Here is a 22,294-nt window from a genome sequence, read left to right as displayed (position 1 = left end):
AATTAACGTAGGACTTACTATTGCTTCTAGGGTGCTTTGTTTTTACATTACTAACAATATATTTCAAATGCAGTTGATACCTCTGGTTTACTGGACATAAAGTTATCCTCATTTCCCATTGGGCAAGGTTGGATGTGGAGGATACACTGACAGAATGCATGAGTTTCTCACGTGCTCAGAAAGAGGTACAAAACTATTTTTGTGAAGGCCTTGTAGATACAGGAAAAAAACTGTGACCACTGGTTTTAAAGAAGGAATTATGATTTTCCTGAAGATCATAAAGGAACACAGATCTCATAGGATCACTTAGTTTAGAAGATCACTAGCTGCATTAATGTAGCCTTTGTTACAATCAAGCAGTTCACATAACTAATGAAAGATACTTTTTATTTCAATAATTTTTACTTTTACTTTGCTCACTATAGAGTTATCTACTTGTTTGATTTGTCTGGAGATAGTAATGATTGATAACTTTTAACATTTTTCTTTTGTCTTTATTTAAATCTATACTACCAAGAGATTTATGAAAGGCATCTCCAAAAAGTGATATTTCTCTTGAAGCAGTAATGAGTGCAAATGCCTAAAACTGAATATTTTTGCCTCCTGTAAGCAAATTAGAATACAAGGAAAAAGCTGAAGCTTAGAAATTTTAGACTGAATTAGTGTTGGATCCAGAAAGAACAAAACTGGTATTAACACTTTTGACTGCAGATTGCTCAGTGAATCTTTAAATATCACAAATGTCATTGTTTCATCTGTGGCCATATATCTGAGTTTCAAAAGAACAGCTCACGGACTCAAAATGAGTTACATCTGGAAGAAAGAGCATTATATTTCCCTTAGTTAGATGTCCACGAAATGGTTTATGTGAAACTTTCTAGTTTGGTAGATATTACACAAGTACAGTATAATTTGGAGCAGAAACTATACGTGCATCTTCCAAGAAATTTTCCAAGGAAACTGTCTCAGCCTTCTTATTTTACCTCAAATTAATTTCTCTACTAATCAGGATAATGCTCTTGGACACTATCCCTGTTTCTTAACATAACTAAGACTTTGTAGGACATATTTGAGAATTGAATTTTACTTAGTTTAACATTTAGCAATCACAAATACTGAAAATAAATACCAGTAAAGGTAATTACCAATAAAGAGGTAACAGAGATTTTAACAAGCTCTAGGGTTATTATACTTAGCATTATATATCCTACATATATTACACGCAACATCCAATGTTATTTTGAACCTGATGGATCAAAAACCTAAAATGATAAGATTTTTTCAGTAAATGATTACAAGGCTACTACTTTCTTAAAGCTATGAAAACCCACATAAAACCAGATATTTAAAAGGTCTTCATTGTTTAATTTGTTCAGATTTCAATTTTAAATGGAATAAAATAGTCAGGAAAATCCCTCTAGAGAACAGTGTGCAAAAGTTCACATGGAATATTTTATTTCTTTTCCTGGGCAGCTTCCATCTTTTCCTACTAGTTTCTGCTGAAGCAGAATGCTCTTTGTACTATAGCCTCTGGCAATAAACCTCTTAACTGTCACCAAAAGCTCCAATACATGATCTTTACTATCCCCATCAATCTTCTTTATTCTAATGAGCTGGATAAATGGGAAGTCTGTTCTTAAATAGCTTGTGATCAAGTCATCAGCATGCATTGTTGTTTGCCATATTCCTGGGGGACTGGGGGTTATCACTTTATTATATTTCTGTCATCGTCATATACATAATTCACATGTGTTACTAGAAGCAGAAAAAAGTGCCACTTAATCTGTTTTGCTGGAATAATACTTGCTCTACTATAAATTTCTCATCAATATCAATAAAACTCCACAGCAATTGAAATTCTTGTCTATCCCTTTGCTGATGTAACATGTTTTTTAAATTATATCTCTGTTTTGTAGGGGGTCTTTGCAATTCTTTCTTCCCTAAAACACTGACTACTTTTCTAGGTCACACACATCTCTTTATGAATAGGAAGATTCAGGTGATATTGCACTAGATAATATTTTGTACATGTCTTCAGCTGACATGGCATTAATTTGAAGATATAGCAAATAATCAAGAGCTAAAACTGGGAAACTGCCTCACATAAAAGAAGTTGCATTCTACATTTGGTATCAGCAGTTACAACATCTGTCATAATCTTAATACCAGAGATTTCTCTTTCTTCAGCTTTCTTTTGTGATAAATGCATGCACAAAACATTGTATTTCTTAATATTCAGCCCAGGAGAGATATTGGTATTCCAGTGACACCAATCCTGACCCCAGTAACAAAAACAGACTTAGCTTACCGGGCAAAGGCTCCTGATCTGCATAGAGAGCTGGCAGTTCCACACATTTGTCTTCATTAGGGTTGAACAAGCAGTCAAATGCTAAATACATCTCTTCCTTTGTGCCCGTGTGCTTCATATGCAGTAAATCTAAGTGCCACGGCTGTTTTAGCTCGCTGTGTGGGCCGGTTACCTGAACTTTGTATAGCGAGCCAATATCTGACAGTTCATCCTATGCAAGAAAAAGAGAAGATGAATGGATCTCTTTCTAATTGTGCCAGTGCATACACAGTTGACAGATCTATGCAACAATTGAACAAACTTTAACAGATGAAGAAGTGGAGCAGGTTTATAACAATTATTATTTTTCTCTTTTCTAATCATATTATTTCCTTTGCTCTCATTGCAAATAGTTCCAGTTTCATACTATTTCTTCATACTTAGCATGGATTCTTTAGCACAGAAAAATTTCCTAAGGACTATTCATTTTTTATCTTGTTTATAACCTAACTTAGTGTGTTTAGTTTCTCTTCCATTAAAGAATTAAAAAAAAAAAAAGCAAAAAAAGCAAAAAAGCAAAAAAGCCAATTATCTCTTTAGTGTTAATCATTAACTGTTCTTTACATGACTAGCAGGAATAAGAATCAAGAACATTTTCTTTACTCACAACTCCAAGGCTGCTTTCTGATGAAACTCAGAATCAAAAGAAACATATTTTCATTCTTTGGGCTTTGTGCCAGGACTCTTTTCATCCCTATTTTCCTGATTTGCTCCTGCTACCTCCTTCTGCTGTTCCATCAACTAATCCTTAAGAAAGCTTTTCTAGGACATAGCTTCACAGACACACTTTCAAGTTGTAAAGCTGGCTTAGAAACTTCCATGGACTTGTCTGTCCACTTCTCTTTGTTCACTTAGTCCTGACATATAGCTGTTTTTACAAATGAAGGAGGAACTGATCAAGGTCAAATTTAAGCTAACAAACTAGCTGGGGATAATGAAACCACTTTTCTCATAGGGATCAATAATTTCCTCAAAATCCCAAATAATTTCCTCAAAACCCCAAAGGCCAACAGTAAGATGGAACAAGAATTACAAGAAATGAACAAGTAATTGTCATGATTCCCTTGAATATTCTCCTAGTTTTCTGCGCTTCATGATTAGGGATTTCTTAAGACAGATGAGGGGTCTGAAGCATTTGCTTCAGTTGGTCGGTTCCAAATTCTGCTGTATTGGTCATTCAGAGAGAGCAAAATTGGAAAAGCATAAAAGTACCACAGCACTGATACTGAGCAAGGAATTGTAGTTGTAAGAGGGAAGAACCATTGGAGTAGAAGCAGGGCACCTTTCAATAAACTCAATTTCATTCATTCATCCGATTAAAAGCCTCTTAATATTTCAATTGATAAGTAACTCAGGAAACTAAAAACAAAGAATAAAGGAGTAAACTTAGGGAGTAAAAGGAGCTAATCAAGAGAGAAAAGAAAGTCATAAAGACAAGCAGAAATAAAAGAGAGAAACACTGGAAGAAAATGTAATTACCCTGGAAAAAAACATGGTGGCAGAGATGAACAAATTAAATTAAATAGAAAATTAGCTCTGTAAGTTTTATCTCATTTATGTTTCTTCCTTCTCCATCATCCGCCCACAAATCTCTATAATATCCCACAAGTTGTATGTTTACAAATTACTTATTTTTGTGAAATCAATTGAAATCAACAAGAACTGTAAATCACTACCTGCGGTCTGGTATATCTTGTGATATGCACCTAGGGACCAATTTGCTTATTTAAACATTCTCCAAATGAAACCTTGGGAGAAGGTTCACTCCTGGTCATTCAAAAGCTGCTGCTTAAGTGATAGCCTTACTGACTACAAAGGAAGAATATTACAATCCATGTCAAACTACACAGAGAACTTAAAAATCAATTTAGTAGTTTAAAGAAACAATTTATCATCTCAGAATTAAGAGGGTTATCAGGTACATGATTCTTAGATTTTTTTTATTTTTTTTTCCAATAGATAAAGATTGAAGTACTTTGATTTGAATTTCTTTTCCTGTAACTTGAAGTGGCAACTTCTTATGATTCTGGTTGCCAAAGAAGATTAAAGAGAGGTGTAATGGATCCTCTTCACTGCTCCAGTCAGATCCAGTGATGTCCATTATCCAGAGACCAGATGACTGCATGATGACTTTAGGCAGTTTAGGATGAGAAATCAATCTTCTACCTTTAAAAATGATCAAAGAGAAAGAGGAAAGACGACAGTATGACAGACTGGCATAATATAACAAGACCACAGCCTTTACAATACACAAAGCAAGCTCTATTTGCAGGTTACGTTGTATCTATGGCAACAGTTCACTAAGAATAACACATCAATACTTTTTATTATTTTTTTTGCCAATAATTTAACAGCTAAATGTTCCTTCTGTGTTTAAATTTTAGTTTTACAGGTATTTTCTTAATAGAATGTTCTTGTCATGTTTGGAAGAAATTAGTAAGAGAGCACCTAGTCACCTTTTAGAGGTCTAATCAACTGTTCTTAAAAAAAAATAAAATCAATGTTATTAAAACCACTTTATCATTCAGAAGTCCCAAACACACCTGTAGCCTGTAGACATCTAATATAAAATTAATAACAATGAACTTCACATGACACTATCTCATATTTAGCTATATTATATGGTATAATAGTGTGAGACTGACATAGAGTAAACATGCAAAAATATTTGCCAGATCCTCAGTAAAACAATATGACCTTCTCCTTCTCTTTTTCTCCATTAATTGTCACTATCTTTCATTTCGATTTGGATCTGAACAACTTGTGGTGTAGTAGGCTTGGAATGAGTATATATAAACAAAGCACAGCAGAACTGTATTTCTTTGCACAGTGGAATAATACCACAGGTGAGTTAATACACAGATTGACTAAAGTAACTTTTCTCTGGATTTCAAATTAGATCCTTACCAACTTGAAAAGTAATGCATAAGACTTAAGCTATTTATCCCCACAAGGCATACATTTCAAACTCTTTACCTGCTTTAAATCTTTTGCTGTAATGTGATAAATTTTAATTTAGATGGTGAGAGTTTTATACACAACGTATTTACAGGATGGAATTTTATTAACTTTGACATCACCAGATGTTGTATTGTTATAATAACCAAATCAAACTGAAAATTCACATTTTCAATTTAAAAAATCACTTTAGAGACCTGCAACCAAATTCAAAAGATACAGACAGCCAGGCCAGATTACGGAAGAACTTACCAACTGTAAATATCTCACAAACAGTCTCACATAATCCCAGATGAGTATCAAGCCAGTTCCAGCACGGAAAGACCCACTCATTGTCTGAGTCTTGTGATTCCCTGACTGTTATCATCTTGAGGTACATTCCAGCCCCATATCCTTGCCCATCATGTCCTATGATCACTTTTTGCAAATGACTCAGAGAAACAGCTTCCACCAAAAAGGAATCCACCTGCAAAGAAAATTGAAATAATACGACATCTTGGACCTGAATGTGCTTGAACTCAGGGGAAAACAACCTGGATTCAGCAGATGTTATATGCTTGTGTGTTTTATATGGGGGGGTTATTTTGGTAACATTTAACATAACATCTCCCCTCTGAATCTAAGAAAGCACACATTAATTATACCTAACCTTAAATCCCACTCATGATTAACGATGTATTGTAACTTCATCCGATCTTTGGAAAATACGTATTTTATGAATCATTTTACATTTAAAATACATATACATCAGCATTCTGGCAGGTTAAAAATTATGACAATTTTGGTTATAATCAAATAATTTTCAGGGCACTTCCAGTATCAAAAGTATAACATAAATTTAGATTTTAAGGATCATGTAGAGTTTACTTATGTTAACAGGCCAAAAGAAAATGTAAACTAAACATTTTGTTGTCTTTTTGTTTTTCTTACAAAATGAAAATTACTGCAACAGAAAACTGAATGATTAAGCAAGACAACATGGAGAGAGTTGAGTGAAAGACCATAAACAGGAACCGAAGCAGAATGGAGTAAGAGTAAGAAAAAGGGCATCAGGGGATAAAAAAAAAAAAAAAAAAAAAAAAAAAAGATAAATGTGAAACAAAACAGGTTTTCTGTACACAGTCCAGCCTAGGGTCTGGTGGACTTGATTGCAGCTTCTAAAGGTCAGCAAAGTTATGAATAACAAGAGTTTAAACAACATCTAGAATTATAATTAATACCATTATCCCAATAAAATATTGACTTAATAGCAGGAACTTACTAAACCAGATGTAAGGACAATTAAAAAGAAGATAATTGCAAATTGATCTCTAATAAAATGTAGTACTTTCAAAAGTCCTCTATGTTGCTTGTGCTACTTTTAAAATAAAAATATTGGAGAAGTAGCTTTTCTGTTACTAACATTAAAATTACCTTTGCATGACAAAAATACCAATTTTCTTTTTAACAATAGTCAGGATTTGACAACCAGATTGTAAGTGGAAATCATTAAATTTTTTAATTAATATATTTTAGGAAATAAATCAGAGGATGAAGGTGAAATAAAATAACTTTTGTAGAGAGCTATTTCTGTACATAGCCATAGCCCTGATATGTTGCAAAAAATTATTTTTAGAAATTCTCTCAGTTTATACTGAATCCAGTTTTTCCTCACCCTATCAAATCATTCCACAGAAATCTAAGACCCTCTAGAAGCAAAATTGTTATGTGCGTTCTCTTCTTTTCTCTTGTCCAAAGTCATTGAGTAAACTTAATTTAGTGTTTAACTTGGGCTTGAGGTTACAGAAAGCACTGAACTTGTAAGTCTCACAGCAATTTCCTTAACTATTTTTCTATCATAATTTTTAATTCTATGCTACTCATGGTGTCTTAAATTTGGAATAGAAGAACTACATAGTGTGATCACAGTTTGTCCTCAGGAATCTGCTTTGTGTTTGCTCATACAGCACTGGAAATGTTCTTGTCCAGAAAAGTAATAACACTGACATCAGTCTGCTGTAAATAGTTGGACAATAAATTCTATTTCCATCTGATGGCCTTTTACAAAGGAGTGACAGCATTTGCGGATGACACCAGGTGGAGTGGTGCAGTTGATACAATAAGAAAAGGATGCTAACAGGAGGGACTAGGACAAGCTTGAGAAGTGTGTCCATGTGAACATACTGAGGTTCAACAAGTCCAAGGTGTTGCACCCAGGTCAGGGCAATCCCAGATATGTGTACAGACTGGGAGAAGAACTCATTGAAAATAGCCCTGCAAAGAGGAATTTTGAAGTCCTGTCAGATGAAAAGCTCAAGATAAACCTGCAGTGTTCGCTTATAGACCAGAAGGCCAACTACATCCTGGGCTGATCCAAAAAGGGAGGGGGGGTTGGCAGCAGGGAGAGCACAGTGATCATCTCCTTCTGGTCAGCCCCTGTGAGGCCTCACACTGAAACCAGCCCTGCAGTCCCCAGCACAAGAAAGACGTGGAATTGATGTAGCAAATGATCAAAGGCTTGAAGCACCTCTTCTATGAAGAAAGGCTGAAGGAACTGGGCTTGTTCAGTCTGGAGTAGAGAAGGCTCCAGGAAGACCTCACTGCAGTCTTCCATATTTAAAGGGAGATTATAAACAGGAAGGAGGCTAACTTGAGCAGGCATTAACGGATGCAGTGTAGTCAGTTGTAGGTCCTGCACATGTAAGACAGCATTTTTGTGCCATTACCTTATTCCTTTGGAATTTCCTTTCTGTTGTTAAAGGTGTATGAAGATTCCTTACACCTGTGTCACCTCTTTTGCCATAAAGGGTGATATAAACGTTCGCAAAGGTTTCTGCTCCCCAGCGGTCACCAGTATGTACAGAGACAACATATTTATGGACTGTACAAAGAAAAGAAAAAAAAGTACAAATGAAGCACTTCATTTAAAAAAGTGTTCTTAAAGAAAAAATCAGTACATATTGTTTAGTAAGACTTCCGTTTTCACTTCTGGAACTGCCAAAAAATCTGCTGTACAGTGATTAAAATGGGTTACTCTTTGTGAACGTGATCTCTTCAAGCAAAGTGTAATGAAGTCTTTCCATTACTTCCTTAGAAATCCAGTGAAATTGGATTCAGGCAACTCAGACTTACTAATATCCAGACAAATTCTATCTAAATCTATTTTACCACTCAAGTCTTGAAAAATAAGTCATCTGAGGTTTTTTTTACTGTTAAAAACTACATAATCTTTGAAGTAGTTAATAATCATCACAGGTCAAAGAATAAACTGCTATGTAAAGTTTATTCAAATTAGGTAGAAGAAACTGATGTAGCATAACCTCTTGATGCATGGTATGAGATATAAGCATAAAAATGTATCAAATGCACATATTAATGCAAGGTGCATGACAGCAACAGCAAAACGGTTTTGCCTCTGTTGTGCTCCTGTATAAACACATTTTCTTCTTTCAATTGATACAGCTAGAATGGATTTTCTTCTGAGAAATATCACTGAGTTGCAGATGTATTCATACTTCAACAAAGAGAAGAACCAAAATTTTTCAAATGTCATTTTTAACATACTGTCCTCCCGAACTAACATTCAACTAACTTAATGCCATGGTTTCTTTTAAGGTTGTGAAAAGGTTTGAGATATTCAAGAACTAGAATTTCTGGGACTTCAGTTTTGAAAAGCAGTCATGTTTCATATTACTTTCATCTCGTGTAACTTCCAACTTTTCTGAACAAATGCAGTGCTTCTGCAGGCCTTCACTCTCCAAGAGCACTTACGAATATTCTCTGAAACTCTCAGCATGTAAAAAAAAACACCTTAGGGAAAAACAATACAAAACCTTTCTGAACAATACAATTGTTCCCATTAGTAACTGAAATTATAAACCAAGTAATCCAACAGCAAATCTACAATGGATCATTTCCATAGCTGTGAACATGCGCTTTAACTTTTAAAAGTATAATTATTTTCTTCAGTTTTGTACACAGAATCATGCAGAAGGTTTAGCAACTGTGAAGTCCAATCTGCCACTTAACTGGAAAACTAAATTTCTTAAATGGTCAACATTTTTGCAGGGTATGTATGAAGATTGGGATTGACCCACTGAAGGTATCAAATGCTCAACATATGTTATATTCTATATGCGACATTTATTTATTTTCAAGAGGTTAGCAGTGTTCATATCTGCTCAGTGTTTTCACCTGGTAAAGTTTTCTGGTCCTCACTGACTACAGGGAATTCTTTCACCAGCTCCTTGTCTTCTCTGCTAAGAGACAGCCAGCAGTTGCAGTCAAAGTTCAACTCTTGTTTTGTATGTAGCTCTTCTAAGTGGAAAGACTTCAAGTGCCAACCCTCAAAGCCTGGCACGTCATCACAGCTGACCCGAATCTTATACACATCTCCCACATCTCCAGTCTCAACCTGCAAAAAACATCAAGAGGAAGAGCATGTTGTCAGGACCGCTTCACTCACAGCAATTTTCTCAGCAGTTTGGAATCCTTTAACTTAATATTAACCCATGGAGAAACTGTGTTAGAGGGTAGGATGAGAGCAATAAGGGAATCTCTCCTTCTCTTCTCCGTGGATGAGACTGCCTCCTTTATTTTATTCTATTTCCATTTCAGTAATGTATAATACTTAAACACTATGGTGAGTTGAGATTAAAATTAATATCATTCAAGCTCATAAAGCAAATGTAACGTGTTAGGATATGACCCTACTGGATAAGGAGAGTGTTAACTTACAATTAAAGTTTCTAATATCAGAAGTCATATTAGATATTAAAATTAATAATAATTACCTCAAGCTGAGATCGTTTTAACTGAATCCTCACTTACAAAATGATTGCATTTAAAACAAGAAATTATTTTATAACCACTTCTGAGGAAAAGAGGGATATTTCTGCATAAACTTAAATCATGCAGAAATAAACCTGTAGAACATCACAGCCATTGCTCCTAACAACCTGTGGGAAAACCAATATCTGGTTGCAGACTCTGGGTTTCTGTGAGATCTGTTTAAACCATCCAAAATAGCACTATGGGAATTGGGATTTGCAAAGTGCATTGAATGATCTAATGATTTGTGTGACATTAGCAGCTGTACAATAAGACTTTCTAGCCCCAGGAAGTAGAGTGCTGCAGCCTTTCACCAGGCAACTGCAAGAAAGACATGATAGGAAATGAATTTCAAGTAAAACAAAAGACAGAACTATTCTAAAAAAGACATTTATTTATTTATTTTAAAGGGATCAAAACTGAAATTGTAGCCTTGTTCTTCCTTTCTACTGCATTTTATTCTCCCAGACCAGTTACAATCTAAGCTTTGTTACCAAGTTCTTTATGCATTCGGTAGAATTTACGCATCACAGGAGAATTAGAGTTAGCCTTATGCAACCATGCTATGGAACCACAAGCCCACTGATCCCTAATACACAGCATGGAGCTCTTAACAGCTTAATTAATTCTGCTACTCAGCATAGCTCTGTTCCTGACAGTTCGTCACTGCTGACCCACCTTTCTTAAAGCTAGTTCATCTGACTTTGCTCACTGGAGACAGACAAGTAGTGAAATATTAGTTATATTATTCTTATTAGGGAAGAACAGTTAAAAGGCATGGTTTTGTCTTTCTCAGAGAGCATTGGCCACCCTCATTAATAAATGTTATGAATAGAAAAAACAGTAAAACGGCAGTGTATGAAGAGGAACAGCTAATTACAAAGAAATAGCAACCTGCCAAAATCATTTTACAGAAGCTTGAACTGTTTACGAAGAGGAACTTAAGAAATGTGGCAAAGAATTGCACTTGAAAACTTAAAAGGTCCCTTCCAATCTCAATTTCTTAAAGCAAGCATCACGAGATTTTACTATGTCACCCCAGAAAGTGAAGATTTGATGCACTGTTCTGTAAGGACCAGCAGCACAACTCTGTGGTGGTCCAGCATCCCCAGTGCTGCAGGGAATCGCGCAGCTCTCAAACTCCACAGCATGTACAATAGCCACCACAGCAGTAATTTTGCATCAAAAAGGGCACCAGATGTGTCCTCTCTTAGAGCCTGGCTTGCCCTGTTTGCCTGTATGCTGTCATACATATTTAAGAATTTAAGGACACTGCTGATATGTACTGCTGATATGTGAGGAATTATGCATAGTAGATTTACCACATCTTTACATCCTGACTTAATCTCCATCATTGCTCCAGAAACAGGGAAATATGTGGACTGAATATTTTATCAAGAGTTTTTCAATCATGCTATGCATGCTGCAGATGATATCATTAGCTATGGAATGGTAAGTGGCCTAATTCCTCTTAAAATATGCATTCATCTCTTATTAAACCTAATGGGTACTATCTAGGATTATCAAGATGACAGTGCACAGCTTCTTCACCCATCTAAACTGTGGTCACTTCACAGGCAACAAAATTATTGCTTCTGGTCTTTCAGAATCAGACTGATTTGTAAAATGATTGTCTGCAGATTTTCTTTCTTGCAGATGGATGTCATGACTATCATACAGCTACTCTAAATGCCACACAGCACTCCATGTGTTTGAAGCAGAAAGCACTAGCAGTCATAATGTCCATGATCATCTGTTGAGACAAAAAGCATCAAATATTTTCAATTGAACTTATTAGGTATTCCTCCTCTTTCCACATTTATTTGTTAGGGATTTTTTTTTCCGTGGCTCTGGATACACTATCCTTTCTGTTTTGCTCCATCATTTTCAGATCATTGTTATTATATCATAATAATCATGGTCCTTTTCTGAGCAATTTAATATGGTCAGTTTCCCTTTGGAATATGATATACTATCTTTGATCCCATAATTGGCTTTTCCTTCCATCAATGCCTATTACTTGATGCAAAATGAGCTTCAATGCAGAGACAGAAAGAGAATCCATCACAAAGTATATCTCAATGAATTTCCTCTTTGTGAGTTGGCCAAATGTTTGCAAGAGAACATTAACCTCATTTTTATTCATGATTAAAATTTCCTAATTAATTTATCCACATTTATTCCTTCTGGACAGTTTTATGCAGTACTCCCTACTTGAAATCTGAGCTGAGTTGAATGTGATTTGTCATATACTAAATAGCAGTGTTTTTCCATTGCACTTTTGAAGGAGAATAGTTCTTACAATCATGACGATGCCTTTGGAAAGCCACTGGGGATTTAAAGCTCTCAGAGAAAGTTAACTGATGAAAATGATTATAAAATTTCACAATATTTTAAAACTTTTCCTTTTTGAATCAAACAAGGCTTGTCCAAAGTCATAATTCCTAAAGTAATTAAGGTTACGTATAATTTATTGTTTGGGTGCACACTTAAATTCTTTATTGCTTCTCTATTAAAAAAAAACAACAATAATAACAATTTTTTTTTAAAAAAAAAAAAGAAAAAAAGAGGAGAAAAAGAAAAATCTGTGCATAAATGATTCTAGTTATAAAGTATGTTGTCAATGCACCCTAAATTCAGCTGAACAGTTTTCTGTCAGAAACTCCAGAAGTCCTGCTGGTTGTCTAGAGCATCATCTCACACTGTGGAGAAAACACAACACATTGCATTATGTAATCTAAATTTTTCTGTCATCCTCATACTCATTAAACGAAAACACATTCCGCATTCATTGTGTATTTATGAACAGTCCTCCTTGCAGAGCTTTCTGCTTACTGCACTGTCACTCATCCCATACTGCATGTGCAAGTGCTTTGGAGAATTACCGAATAGTTTTAAGGATCCAAATCCCGTGATCTGTCAGTCAGTGTAACTTTGCATTTCACAATTACCTGCATAACGGAAAGTGCAGAGTACAGCAGCACTCTCCAAAGGCATGCTCTGACGAGCTTGCTCTGTAAGCAATCAAGAACCATGCTGAGTACTGGGGGAAATATATATATACACACATCACAGATTTTTCATTCCATTAGAGATCAATAACTGATTTCTGTCAACACTGAAATACCAAAGAAAGTAAAAATCTGGGTTTGTACTGTCAATTTACTTACATTTTGCCAATTATTTTTGGATACATTTGTTCATTGCAGCTGGCAAGGTGTCTTGCCACGCTATGTGTCTTCAGTGCCAGAACATCCAAACAATTCAATAACATAGACAAACTCACATATTTCTCAATTAATTTATTATAACTACTTTGTTCTATTTAAATTTATTCTTATTTAAGCAGATCACCCATGCTACCGCTGCTACCTGAAGTCACCAAAACTCAACATCTGCACATGCTGCTATTTTATCTCTTTTAACAAATTATTCTTTGCTCCTGCTACATGCAATTAAACTACACCTGTACAGTCACAGGAGTTGGGATGAAAAATTTTGGATCAAATAATCATTCTGAATACGATACACATCTGTGCATATATTTGTATGAGAGCACCTGGAAAATCAGGAATTTACATGCCTTCCTGTCCTCTGTGCGCAGTAAATGAATCTCTGAGATCAAAATTATGTCTATTGTTTCAAAACAAGCATGAGATGCTTATAGCACATAAACTGTTGTTGTTCTTACTGCATTGAGGACAATTCTCTAAGACCAGGTTCCTGGGGAGGTTGAAAAGTCCTTTTACTGCTGCTTGTTGGAAAAACAGCTTGTCCTCTTGGAGATATTATGCTCATGCCTCCTGCCTGCTGTTACAGTGGGAGAACACAAGCAAAGCTTCTGAAAGCCTTAGTAAGAACAAAGGAAAGGAGAGGAAAAAGAAACTGGATTTATTAGCTGAAAAACATGGAGAAGATATTTATGAAGACATCTGAATACCTGGATACATCAGACCTGCTACTTTGACTTCCTTAGAATGCCACAAAAACTGGAAAACACTATAAGCAACGTGAAAAAGAGAAATTTTCACGTCCAGTGAACGGTGCTCAAACACTTTCATACAAAGCAACAAAATAAGGGCATAAATAGCTAAGGGAAATACACAGACACAAACCCAAAGCCAATCCAAAGTATGATGAATCATTTAGAAAGAAATTAGATTGGAATTCCAGCATGGTAGATATGGTGTTACGGTACCAAAAATAGAAGAGTATCAGGGACAATCAGAACAGTCACATAACAATACTGGTTTCTCCTGGCACGGCACTCAGTCAGTGAAATTAGGCAATCTTAACAAGCACTACAAGCCTTTTGGGAAATTACTGACAAGTTGAATGCAGCAGAGATCTGCTTTATGCAGTGATGCTTTCCAAAACTCAACCAGCTGGTGGGGTACCTCCGTAGATAGAATGCTTCTATTGACCTTCAATCTGCACCAATAGCTTGTGAAGCTTCTTTTGTTGTTTGGTGAATTTTTGCTTTCTAATAAGCAATAGCTTTCTTGTTTTCAGCAAGTGCTATTTATCTTTTCATTTACTCTCTGCAAAATTTCTAAATTGCTTTAGCTTGTTATTTAAATTCAAAAAAATCAGCTTGGATCTGCTCATTCTGAGGAAGACTTCACAACATTTTCTAAATGTAGCTTTGTCATTGTTTTCAGAATGTTTATTGCAGCCATTGAAAAGCATTTCTGAGCTTTATAAAACTGCCATGAATTGCAAGCTAGTTCTCTCATCTGGCTAACTAGAAGCCGTACTTCAAGCCAACAAACAGAATTTGCAATGATATAGCCTAGCAAGCCAGGACATAATCTGAACATTAAAAAAGAATTCTCTCAAAGCAGCAGGATGTATGTGAGGTATACAGGTAGTCAGGACTGTGCTGAGGTTGATTTTAACAGTGAACATATATCTACTGTTGCCTTAGGGTTCATTGCTCTTTGGTATCCTATGATTATTCAGGAAAACTCACTGCCTGGTGGCTTGAAAGACAGAGGCATTTGGGAGGAGATTGGAGACTGTTTTATGAAGACTGAAATGAAAAAAAGAAAAAGCCACTTATGTCCTCTGGGAATAACATATAATCCTTCTTTCTCAAATAATTGCATATTGGTTTTGTATAAGCTGGAACTCAGGATTCTTTAGAGAATTAAAAACAAAGCAACACACAAGATGAACTGGTGAATGCTATAAATTACATGAAAGGACCATTTATCTCTCTGATAAATACTGAAAATTCAAAGAGAATACTGCACCTGCCTGTTGTCAAACAGGTCTAGAAGCAGAAGATGACCAAATATGTAAAGTCACATAATTCCATCTTTAGCAATATGTTACACGTAGCAACCAAGCTAGCATTCCATAAATATAGATCTTTGGATACATATATTTGGATATATTCCTGATGAGGAATGCAATTATAAATATAGTACTGTAGTAATAGTACTGTAGAAAGTTGTTCTGCATAAATATATTACGACTTACAATGAATTCATCAGTTGCTCTGGGTAGAAAACATACATGTCCTGGGTCTTGTGGTGAAAGCAGTAGCTCATCACTTTTGCCCTTCGAGCCATAAATCACAAGGGTCCTTTTGCAGTTTTGTGGCTCTGGGGAATCTCCATCTGTTTTCACCTGCACTCTCCACTGTTGCGCTAAACAACACAGAAACGGCAAATTTTTAGTATCAGTGGAAGAGAGAAATGAAAGCCTTTGTTATTATTACAACAAAGAATTTAAAGATAGCCATTATAAAAACAGACAGGCATGCCTTCTCTTGAAGACAGTTGTAAGTTAAATAAGACTTAAAATAAGACGTAAAAGCCAACAGTAAAAATGGGTATGCAAGCAGAAAGAAATCCAAAGAAAGAAAGGAAATAAATCTTTGGGTAGGTTTTTGCATTCCTTATTACAGACTCACTGTTTAAATTGCAGTAATTCATTTATCAAACAGTTTTCATATGAAATTTTATGTGATTTATTTGCAAGAACTGCTGGCTAAACACAGCCACTCAAATAGTGAAAACTAAACCACTTTCATAACCTAATTGATCATGTTCAGTATTCTCATGTCAGATCAGATCATTCATTAGGGCTCAAAATCTGGGGAATTCTGAAGTGTTTTCACTGACATCAATTCATGGATGAGGCTTTCAGATGTTCTTTTTGATAGATTACGTTAATAGCAATGTTTGAAAGCCTAGAATGCAGCTCAGAAGCTATAGAAAACTATTGTTTACCTGGTTGTTTGATTCTGCATGGTAAAGGGAACTTAACAGAGGAAGGAAATCAAAACTCCATGTTTAGATTGTGGCTAATACTGTGATGATAAGATAATTTCTCAATGAGATAAGAGAGAAGTACTTCATGACTATGCGTAAGCCTACATTGCGATGTGCTGACAAAATAACTCATAAAATAGGTCTGAAATAAATTGTATGTATGTGATTCTCTTTCTTAAAGCATTATGTGTTTGGTTTTCTTCATACCTTTTATTTTCCTGCACCTGTCTGGAGGTGACGACTGAATAAAAACTTTATCTGGCTTTTTTGACTTAGGATTTTTCCCTTGATTTTTATTTTGTCTTCTTTAGCTAAGGCTGCTTTCCAACTTGCTATAGAAGCTTTTTTCTCATTTCATGTGACTGCTTCCTCCCTCTTCTGAGCTCAGCTACAAAACAGCAGGCAAATACAATCTCGCAGTCAGTCTGCTGAGTAAAACAGCAGCTGAAAGGGTCCTTCCATCTGAACTCTTTTTTTTGAGGTCAATTCCAAGAATGAGTCAGATATAGTATTATAGAAGACACAGACTTTGCCTAATGAGGAACGTTTGTTGTTTGATATATATGCCAGCTTTGAATTTTATCTCTTTGTGCCAGGTTGGCATGTGGTACCCTTCAGGGTGTCACACTTGGTGAAGTCAAGCACCGTTTGAGCTTCTGCTGTTCCTGAGCACTCTCTGTTTATGAACAGATCCAATTTTTACAAAGACTCCCAACATAGCCCTGAACATCAAATCCACTCATGTCTCATTTTGAAGGATTTCCCTGGAACATGGCAGAAGGGAAATTAAGATAATTTTGCATTAATGTGTTTTTCAAGAGAACCTTCTCCTTTCTTTTCTCTTCTGCTTTAGGAGAAAGCAAGCCCTAAGTGAAGAGAAAACAAAGACACGTACCTCTTCCTGCTCCAAGAGGCAGCATGCACAGAGAAGGTATTTCAGGCAAGGTGATTTATTGTAAATAATATCCACGATTATGTTCTTAATTATTATTTCAGAAGTAAGGCTAAGATATCAGCTGGGAGTTTTCCAGGAAATAAATCAGTAGTTAACAGATTTAAAGCCTCTTAGCATCTGTGACTGCTTGTACTCCTACATTTGCTTTGAGTGCTTCTACAGCTTGGTAACAGAGCTAACCCAGACTGAATACATTTTCTCTGTTCAGAAAATTCACTTAACCTGCTCATACCAGAGTAAGAAAAAAGTATTCTATATATCATATTCTCTTAGATGGAGACTGATAAGGATGGGTACACCAGACAGGAGGCTGATTGCAAACACATTAACTGGGTTCAATGATTTCTATATCTCTTTCCAGGAAATACCAAACTCTTCAGTAACTTCTGAAAATAAGATATCTGAGCATGTCACACAAAAAAGATCACTTTTCCCTGATACCACTGAACAGCATTAGCTTCCTTTCAAATTGATTAGTTCTTCATTGTATTATTTTACTTTCAGCTTATGTGCAAATCCATAGTCCTTTTTTTTTTTTTTTTTTTTTTTTGAGATACCAATATGAAATTACTAAAATGAATAGTGGATTGTAAAGAAACTTCAATGAAAGAAACTCCAAATTTTTCTTTTTTGAAATAATATGGGCAAAGATCTCTATTTATATTATACAGATGTATCTAAAGATACATCAGAAGCATTCGTTGACTTTAAAAAAATTAAATGGAATCAATCATAATAATATCTTCCCATAAATTCTTTTAACCACTAGTTTGGATCCTGTAAAATTTTTTCAATAAAATTGTGAAAACCAAACCTGTAGTGACTTCTGCACACAACAAACTGGGCAAGATAAAACATAAAGACAACATTTATTACACAATTCAGAAAATTGGACAAATTAGGTTATTTCTACTTTTGAAACATTGAAAATTTATGTATTGTTAGAGGATTACTACCATTGTTCTTAGGGCATGTTACTGCCCTAAGTTCTTTTTTACTCAAGTGAAGCAGGACAAATCTATCTGTGATTTAGGAATTCTCTGTTTATTCTTACTCCATTAGCATGAACCTGAAAGGTAGGGAATAACTTCAAAACAAAGGAACTCGTGGGAATTATTTTCTGTTTTCTTATGAGTTTTCTGAGCGCCTTAATACCAACAACCTTTCCCAACATAAAAAAAATCTAACCTAGAAGTATTTGTTAACTGCACTATGTTCAGTGATGCTGAATTGTTTGTTGCATTTTATACATCAATCACAAAAGATCACAATATCACAGAGCACCATGCAAACCACACTACAGGAACCCAGCACATTTTAATTGTTTGCAGGATAGACAACATTGGGATATAACATGTTTGTAGTTCTGCTTTGAGAGAATTTTTTTACTAGTCTCATAATGACTTATTTTGACTTATACCTCATAATCTACTTATTTTGAAGCAGAAAAGAGAAAATATAAGAAGGCAGCAGCAAAATTTCCCCACAGTGCAGGAAACTTCTAGAGAGTGATGAAAAGATTCTCAAAATAATTTCATTTGAGAGCTGAAAGCAGCTATCTATCTTCTCTACCAATGTGATCACTTCTTTTTTCTCTTGCCTCAAACATACATGAGGAAGTCACCAGAGGATGAATGAATCTTTTCCTCTACCTGATTTGTCTTGATAATTCTACATATGTACAAATGTTGCTTTTTGATATGTGCTTTTTGTATCTTATTGCCACCAACAGTGTTCATAGGGATCCGGAATAAATGCTTCATTAAAACTGGCATAATGGGAGCCTAGGTGAAAAAGAACTGCTCAGCAGTGACAACTTTCAAACTCTTCCTTGACTAGGTAGTTATTAGCCTTCTTCAAAGAGAATGAGATTTCTGACCTTCAGAGTGACTTACAAAATCTTTGATTTTATAACCTTTGCTTTAGACCTGACCTAAGCATATTGATCATTTATTCAGGTAATCACCAAACAACACTGGATTGTGCCAATCAATTTTTCTAACTTTGCTTGAAACCCACTTGCAGAGGGCAGCTTAGCTTACATACTGTACCATGACAGAAATGCATAAAACATTTAGCTTCTGAGCATTAACACTGCTACTTGCCTCCTATTAAGGAAATGTATTTTATATGGAATGTTTGCTCTCCACTGCGAGTGGGACTGCTTATCACTGCTATATTCTCTGCAAAATGAGGTCATCAGTGCTCCAGGTGCTTGAATCTGATGCATTTGCTTTCTCTTCCAAGTCTGTACATCTTCAGAATTTTCTCAAATCAGTACTAGCACCGTACATGCAGAACTGAATACAAGACAGCTCTTCAAATCTCTCATGTTTGTTATCATCCTAAAACCCTCATTCTTTTCACTCGCAATACCTATGGTATCACCATTAGGAAAAAAACAATTTAAAAGTAAACTCTACTGAGATCCACCTTGCTCATCATCTCTTTGACATAACACACAAATAGAACAATCTTTCATTTATCTCAGTTCCTCACTGAAATGATCTCCAAGGTTAAGAAAAATGACTAAAAAGAAACTCAAGTTATGCTGATGCGTACCTAATTAGCAGAAGACCCTCTAAAAATGCTGCTCTTCTTTTCATCTTCATTGCTCAGAACCTCTGATTTCATTCTAATAAACCAGCACACATCCTCTAGGTCCTCCTGGACATCTTAAGAGTGAGACATTTCCCAAACTAATTAAGAATAACCTCCTTATAATCAATATTGTGTATTACTGTTACTAACATGCACAAACTCTCAGCATCTTTTCATGTCTGCTTTTTCAAAAAGCAAAGATCTGCTGGAAAAAACTTAAATTCATACTAAAATATAGTCTATTTTTAGAACATAAGGTGAAATAAATATTACAGCTGCATTTCAGAAATGTGTGTTGAGTGGAATGCAGAATCCAATTCCAAATTATCTTGTGACAATCAAATCTCTGTGGGAAAATCTTTATTTACCTGAGTTTATCAGTCTCCTTTTGTAAAAAAGTTATCTTGCCATGGAACAATAAAAGTTTTGGCTAAACTGTTTGACTGAATGTAAATGATTATATTTTCTCTGAATTTGTAACTAGATGGAGATCAGCACTCATGCTACAGAAAGCAAGCCTTTGTTTTCAGAGCTAAATGTAAACATTACTTTGTTTACTCTCATTTCTCCCATACTCAGATGCAATTATATAGAACACGAATTTATAGGCAAATGTTAATAAGAAAATTTGTATTCTGTTTCTTTTTTCTGGTGTGAGAGAAACAGAGATTGTATCTCACGTTCTGAACACTTGGAAGGTCTTAGCACATTACAGTGATGAGACTGTTTTTGTAAGTATATCAACAGACAACTAGCTGGGTAGTTTTTTATTAAAATCTATTAATAATCCAAGCAGATTTAGTCAACTACTTCTTTTTTCACTTAAACATTTGGAGTTTAATATTATTTACTTATGGCTACTTTAAGAGTACCTTGATGAACCTTGACCTGAAAATGCTTGCACAATCACTTCACAAGACATTTTTCAACAAACTGATGCTTGCTAGAGGATCCCTATGTATGTCTTACATGACAGTGGCACTGGGATATATAAAATAACACTAAACTCTTTTCTCAGAGAAGTTCTTGTCTGGTTTCAAAACAGAATAGTAGAAATGTGAAGAAAACCAAAATGGTTTATGAGTAGCATATTTTCATCAATTACTTATAGTTGCTTATTGCTGTAGATCACTGTTAGCCAATTTGTATTCTTTTTCTTTCACAGTTGATAATTTACTTACATGATGAGGCCACTTTCTCATATATTTGGTACTTACTACTGATTTGGAGATTGAATTCGAATAGCAAAGACAATGTTGTAGAAAACAACTCTTACCATTAAAGAATGCCATCTCTGGATTGCCAGCTTCTAAAATATTAGCAGAAAAAAATCCGTGTGAGCAAGCTTAATTATCACTTTTCTTCATACGATTATATTCAAAAAGGATCTTCTGTAATAACTGGGAAGTAAATAGCACTCTATTGTTATAACAAAAAAGATGATCTGTAACAAAATACTCACTTTCAGCAGTTAGCTCCTCCACAGTTTTCCCATCATCTTGATATTCACCTAACCACCTTTCATTGCATAGACAAAAAGAACGAGATTAATAACAACTATCAGTATTGATGATTATCAGCAACTAATCAGACAATTACCTTTGCTCCCTTTTCTATCAAATTATGCCTTTAAAATACCTCCTAAGCCTAATTTTCTTATATATATTCATCAGAGTTAACATTATTTGTACTGGGAGAATCTACTTTGTTCTCAGCAAAAAAATTGGAAATTTCATGATAGTTTGATGAAGCAATATAGCACCTTGGATGAAATACACTATATGACATAATAAGTATTTTCAGGATCAGACATTCAATTGTATATTCAAGTACCATCTGCAGTGGTCAGTTAGATTCATTGTACTTAAAATGATATATAAAACCAGGTCAGCAAGTTTATAGAAATTCTACAGATATGCAGCAATGAACTGAATTTGTCTTTTATCTTTCCTTTTCTTTGATATGGATGAATTTAAGGAGCTGTCCTGTAAAATCACTTACCTGCAAAAACTCATCCATATCTTTCAGTTGCCATTCGTATAATAACACTTTGTAGCCATTAACATCTTATTTTTTTTAATAAAAAAGTATGTGCTCATTATCATTTTCTATTCTATTGGGTCCATATAGATGTGGCCTTTGTTTAAACTCACAGATCCACAATATATTTCACTTCTAGTACGTAACAAAAATATGTAATAATGTGTAATGCACAAAGTCTAGACTCCACTGTATTTCCACTATGGTTGCAATAAATAGCTCAATTAACTTTTGTAAACTCTTTCCACATTCACTGCTAAGAAGGAAAAAAAAAAACATTAGCATTTTCTAAAAATAGAAAGC

The 22,294-nt window shown here is 35.0% G+C and overlaps 1 protein-coding gene across 2 annotated transcripts in view; it reads right to left on the bottom strand.

The window, feature by feature from the left end:
- Nucleotides 1–22,294, bottom strand: part of LOC128090691 (lipoxygenase homology domain-containing protein 1-like) — a 214,046-nt gene that overhangs the window by 59,888 nt on the left and 131,864 nt on the right. The window contains exons 32-39 of one of the 2 annotated variants that reach the window (XM_052703161.1): nt 21,414–21,469; nt 21,228–21,260; nt 15,599–15,768; nt 9,479–9,698; nt 8,011–8,165; nt 5,558–5,771; nt 4,323–4,513; nt 2,309–2,519 (exon numbers count right to left, since the gene is read on the bottom strand). In XM_052703161.1, the coding sequence (XP_052559121.1) occupies nt 2,309–2,519; nt 4,323–4,513; nt 5,558–5,771; nt 8,011–8,165; nt 9,479–9,698; nt 15,599–15,768; nt 21,228–21,260; nt 21,414–21,469 (1,250 nt within the window). Of the gene's footprint in view, nt 1–2,308; nt 2,520–4,322; nt 4,514–5,557; nt 5,772–8,010; nt 8,166–9,478; nt 9,699–14,013; nt 15,147–15,598; nt 15,769–21,227; nt 21,261–21,413; nt 21,470–22,294 lie in introns of those variants that run through there. The other variant, XM_052703162.1, reaches the window with a different exon arrangement.

The sequence above is a fragment of the Tympanuchus pallidicinctus genome, unplaced genomic scaffold, assembly GCF_026119805.1.
Source record: "Tympanuchus pallidicinctus isolate F22 unplaced genomic scaffold, pur_lepc_1.0 scaffold5, whole genome shotgun sequence".
NCBI lineage: Eukaryota > Metazoa > Chordata > Aves > Galliformes > Phasianidae > Tympanuchus > Tympanuchus pallidicinctus.
Note: the sequence above shows the minus strand (reverse complement) of the source record. Positions and strands in the feature narration are given on the sequence as shown.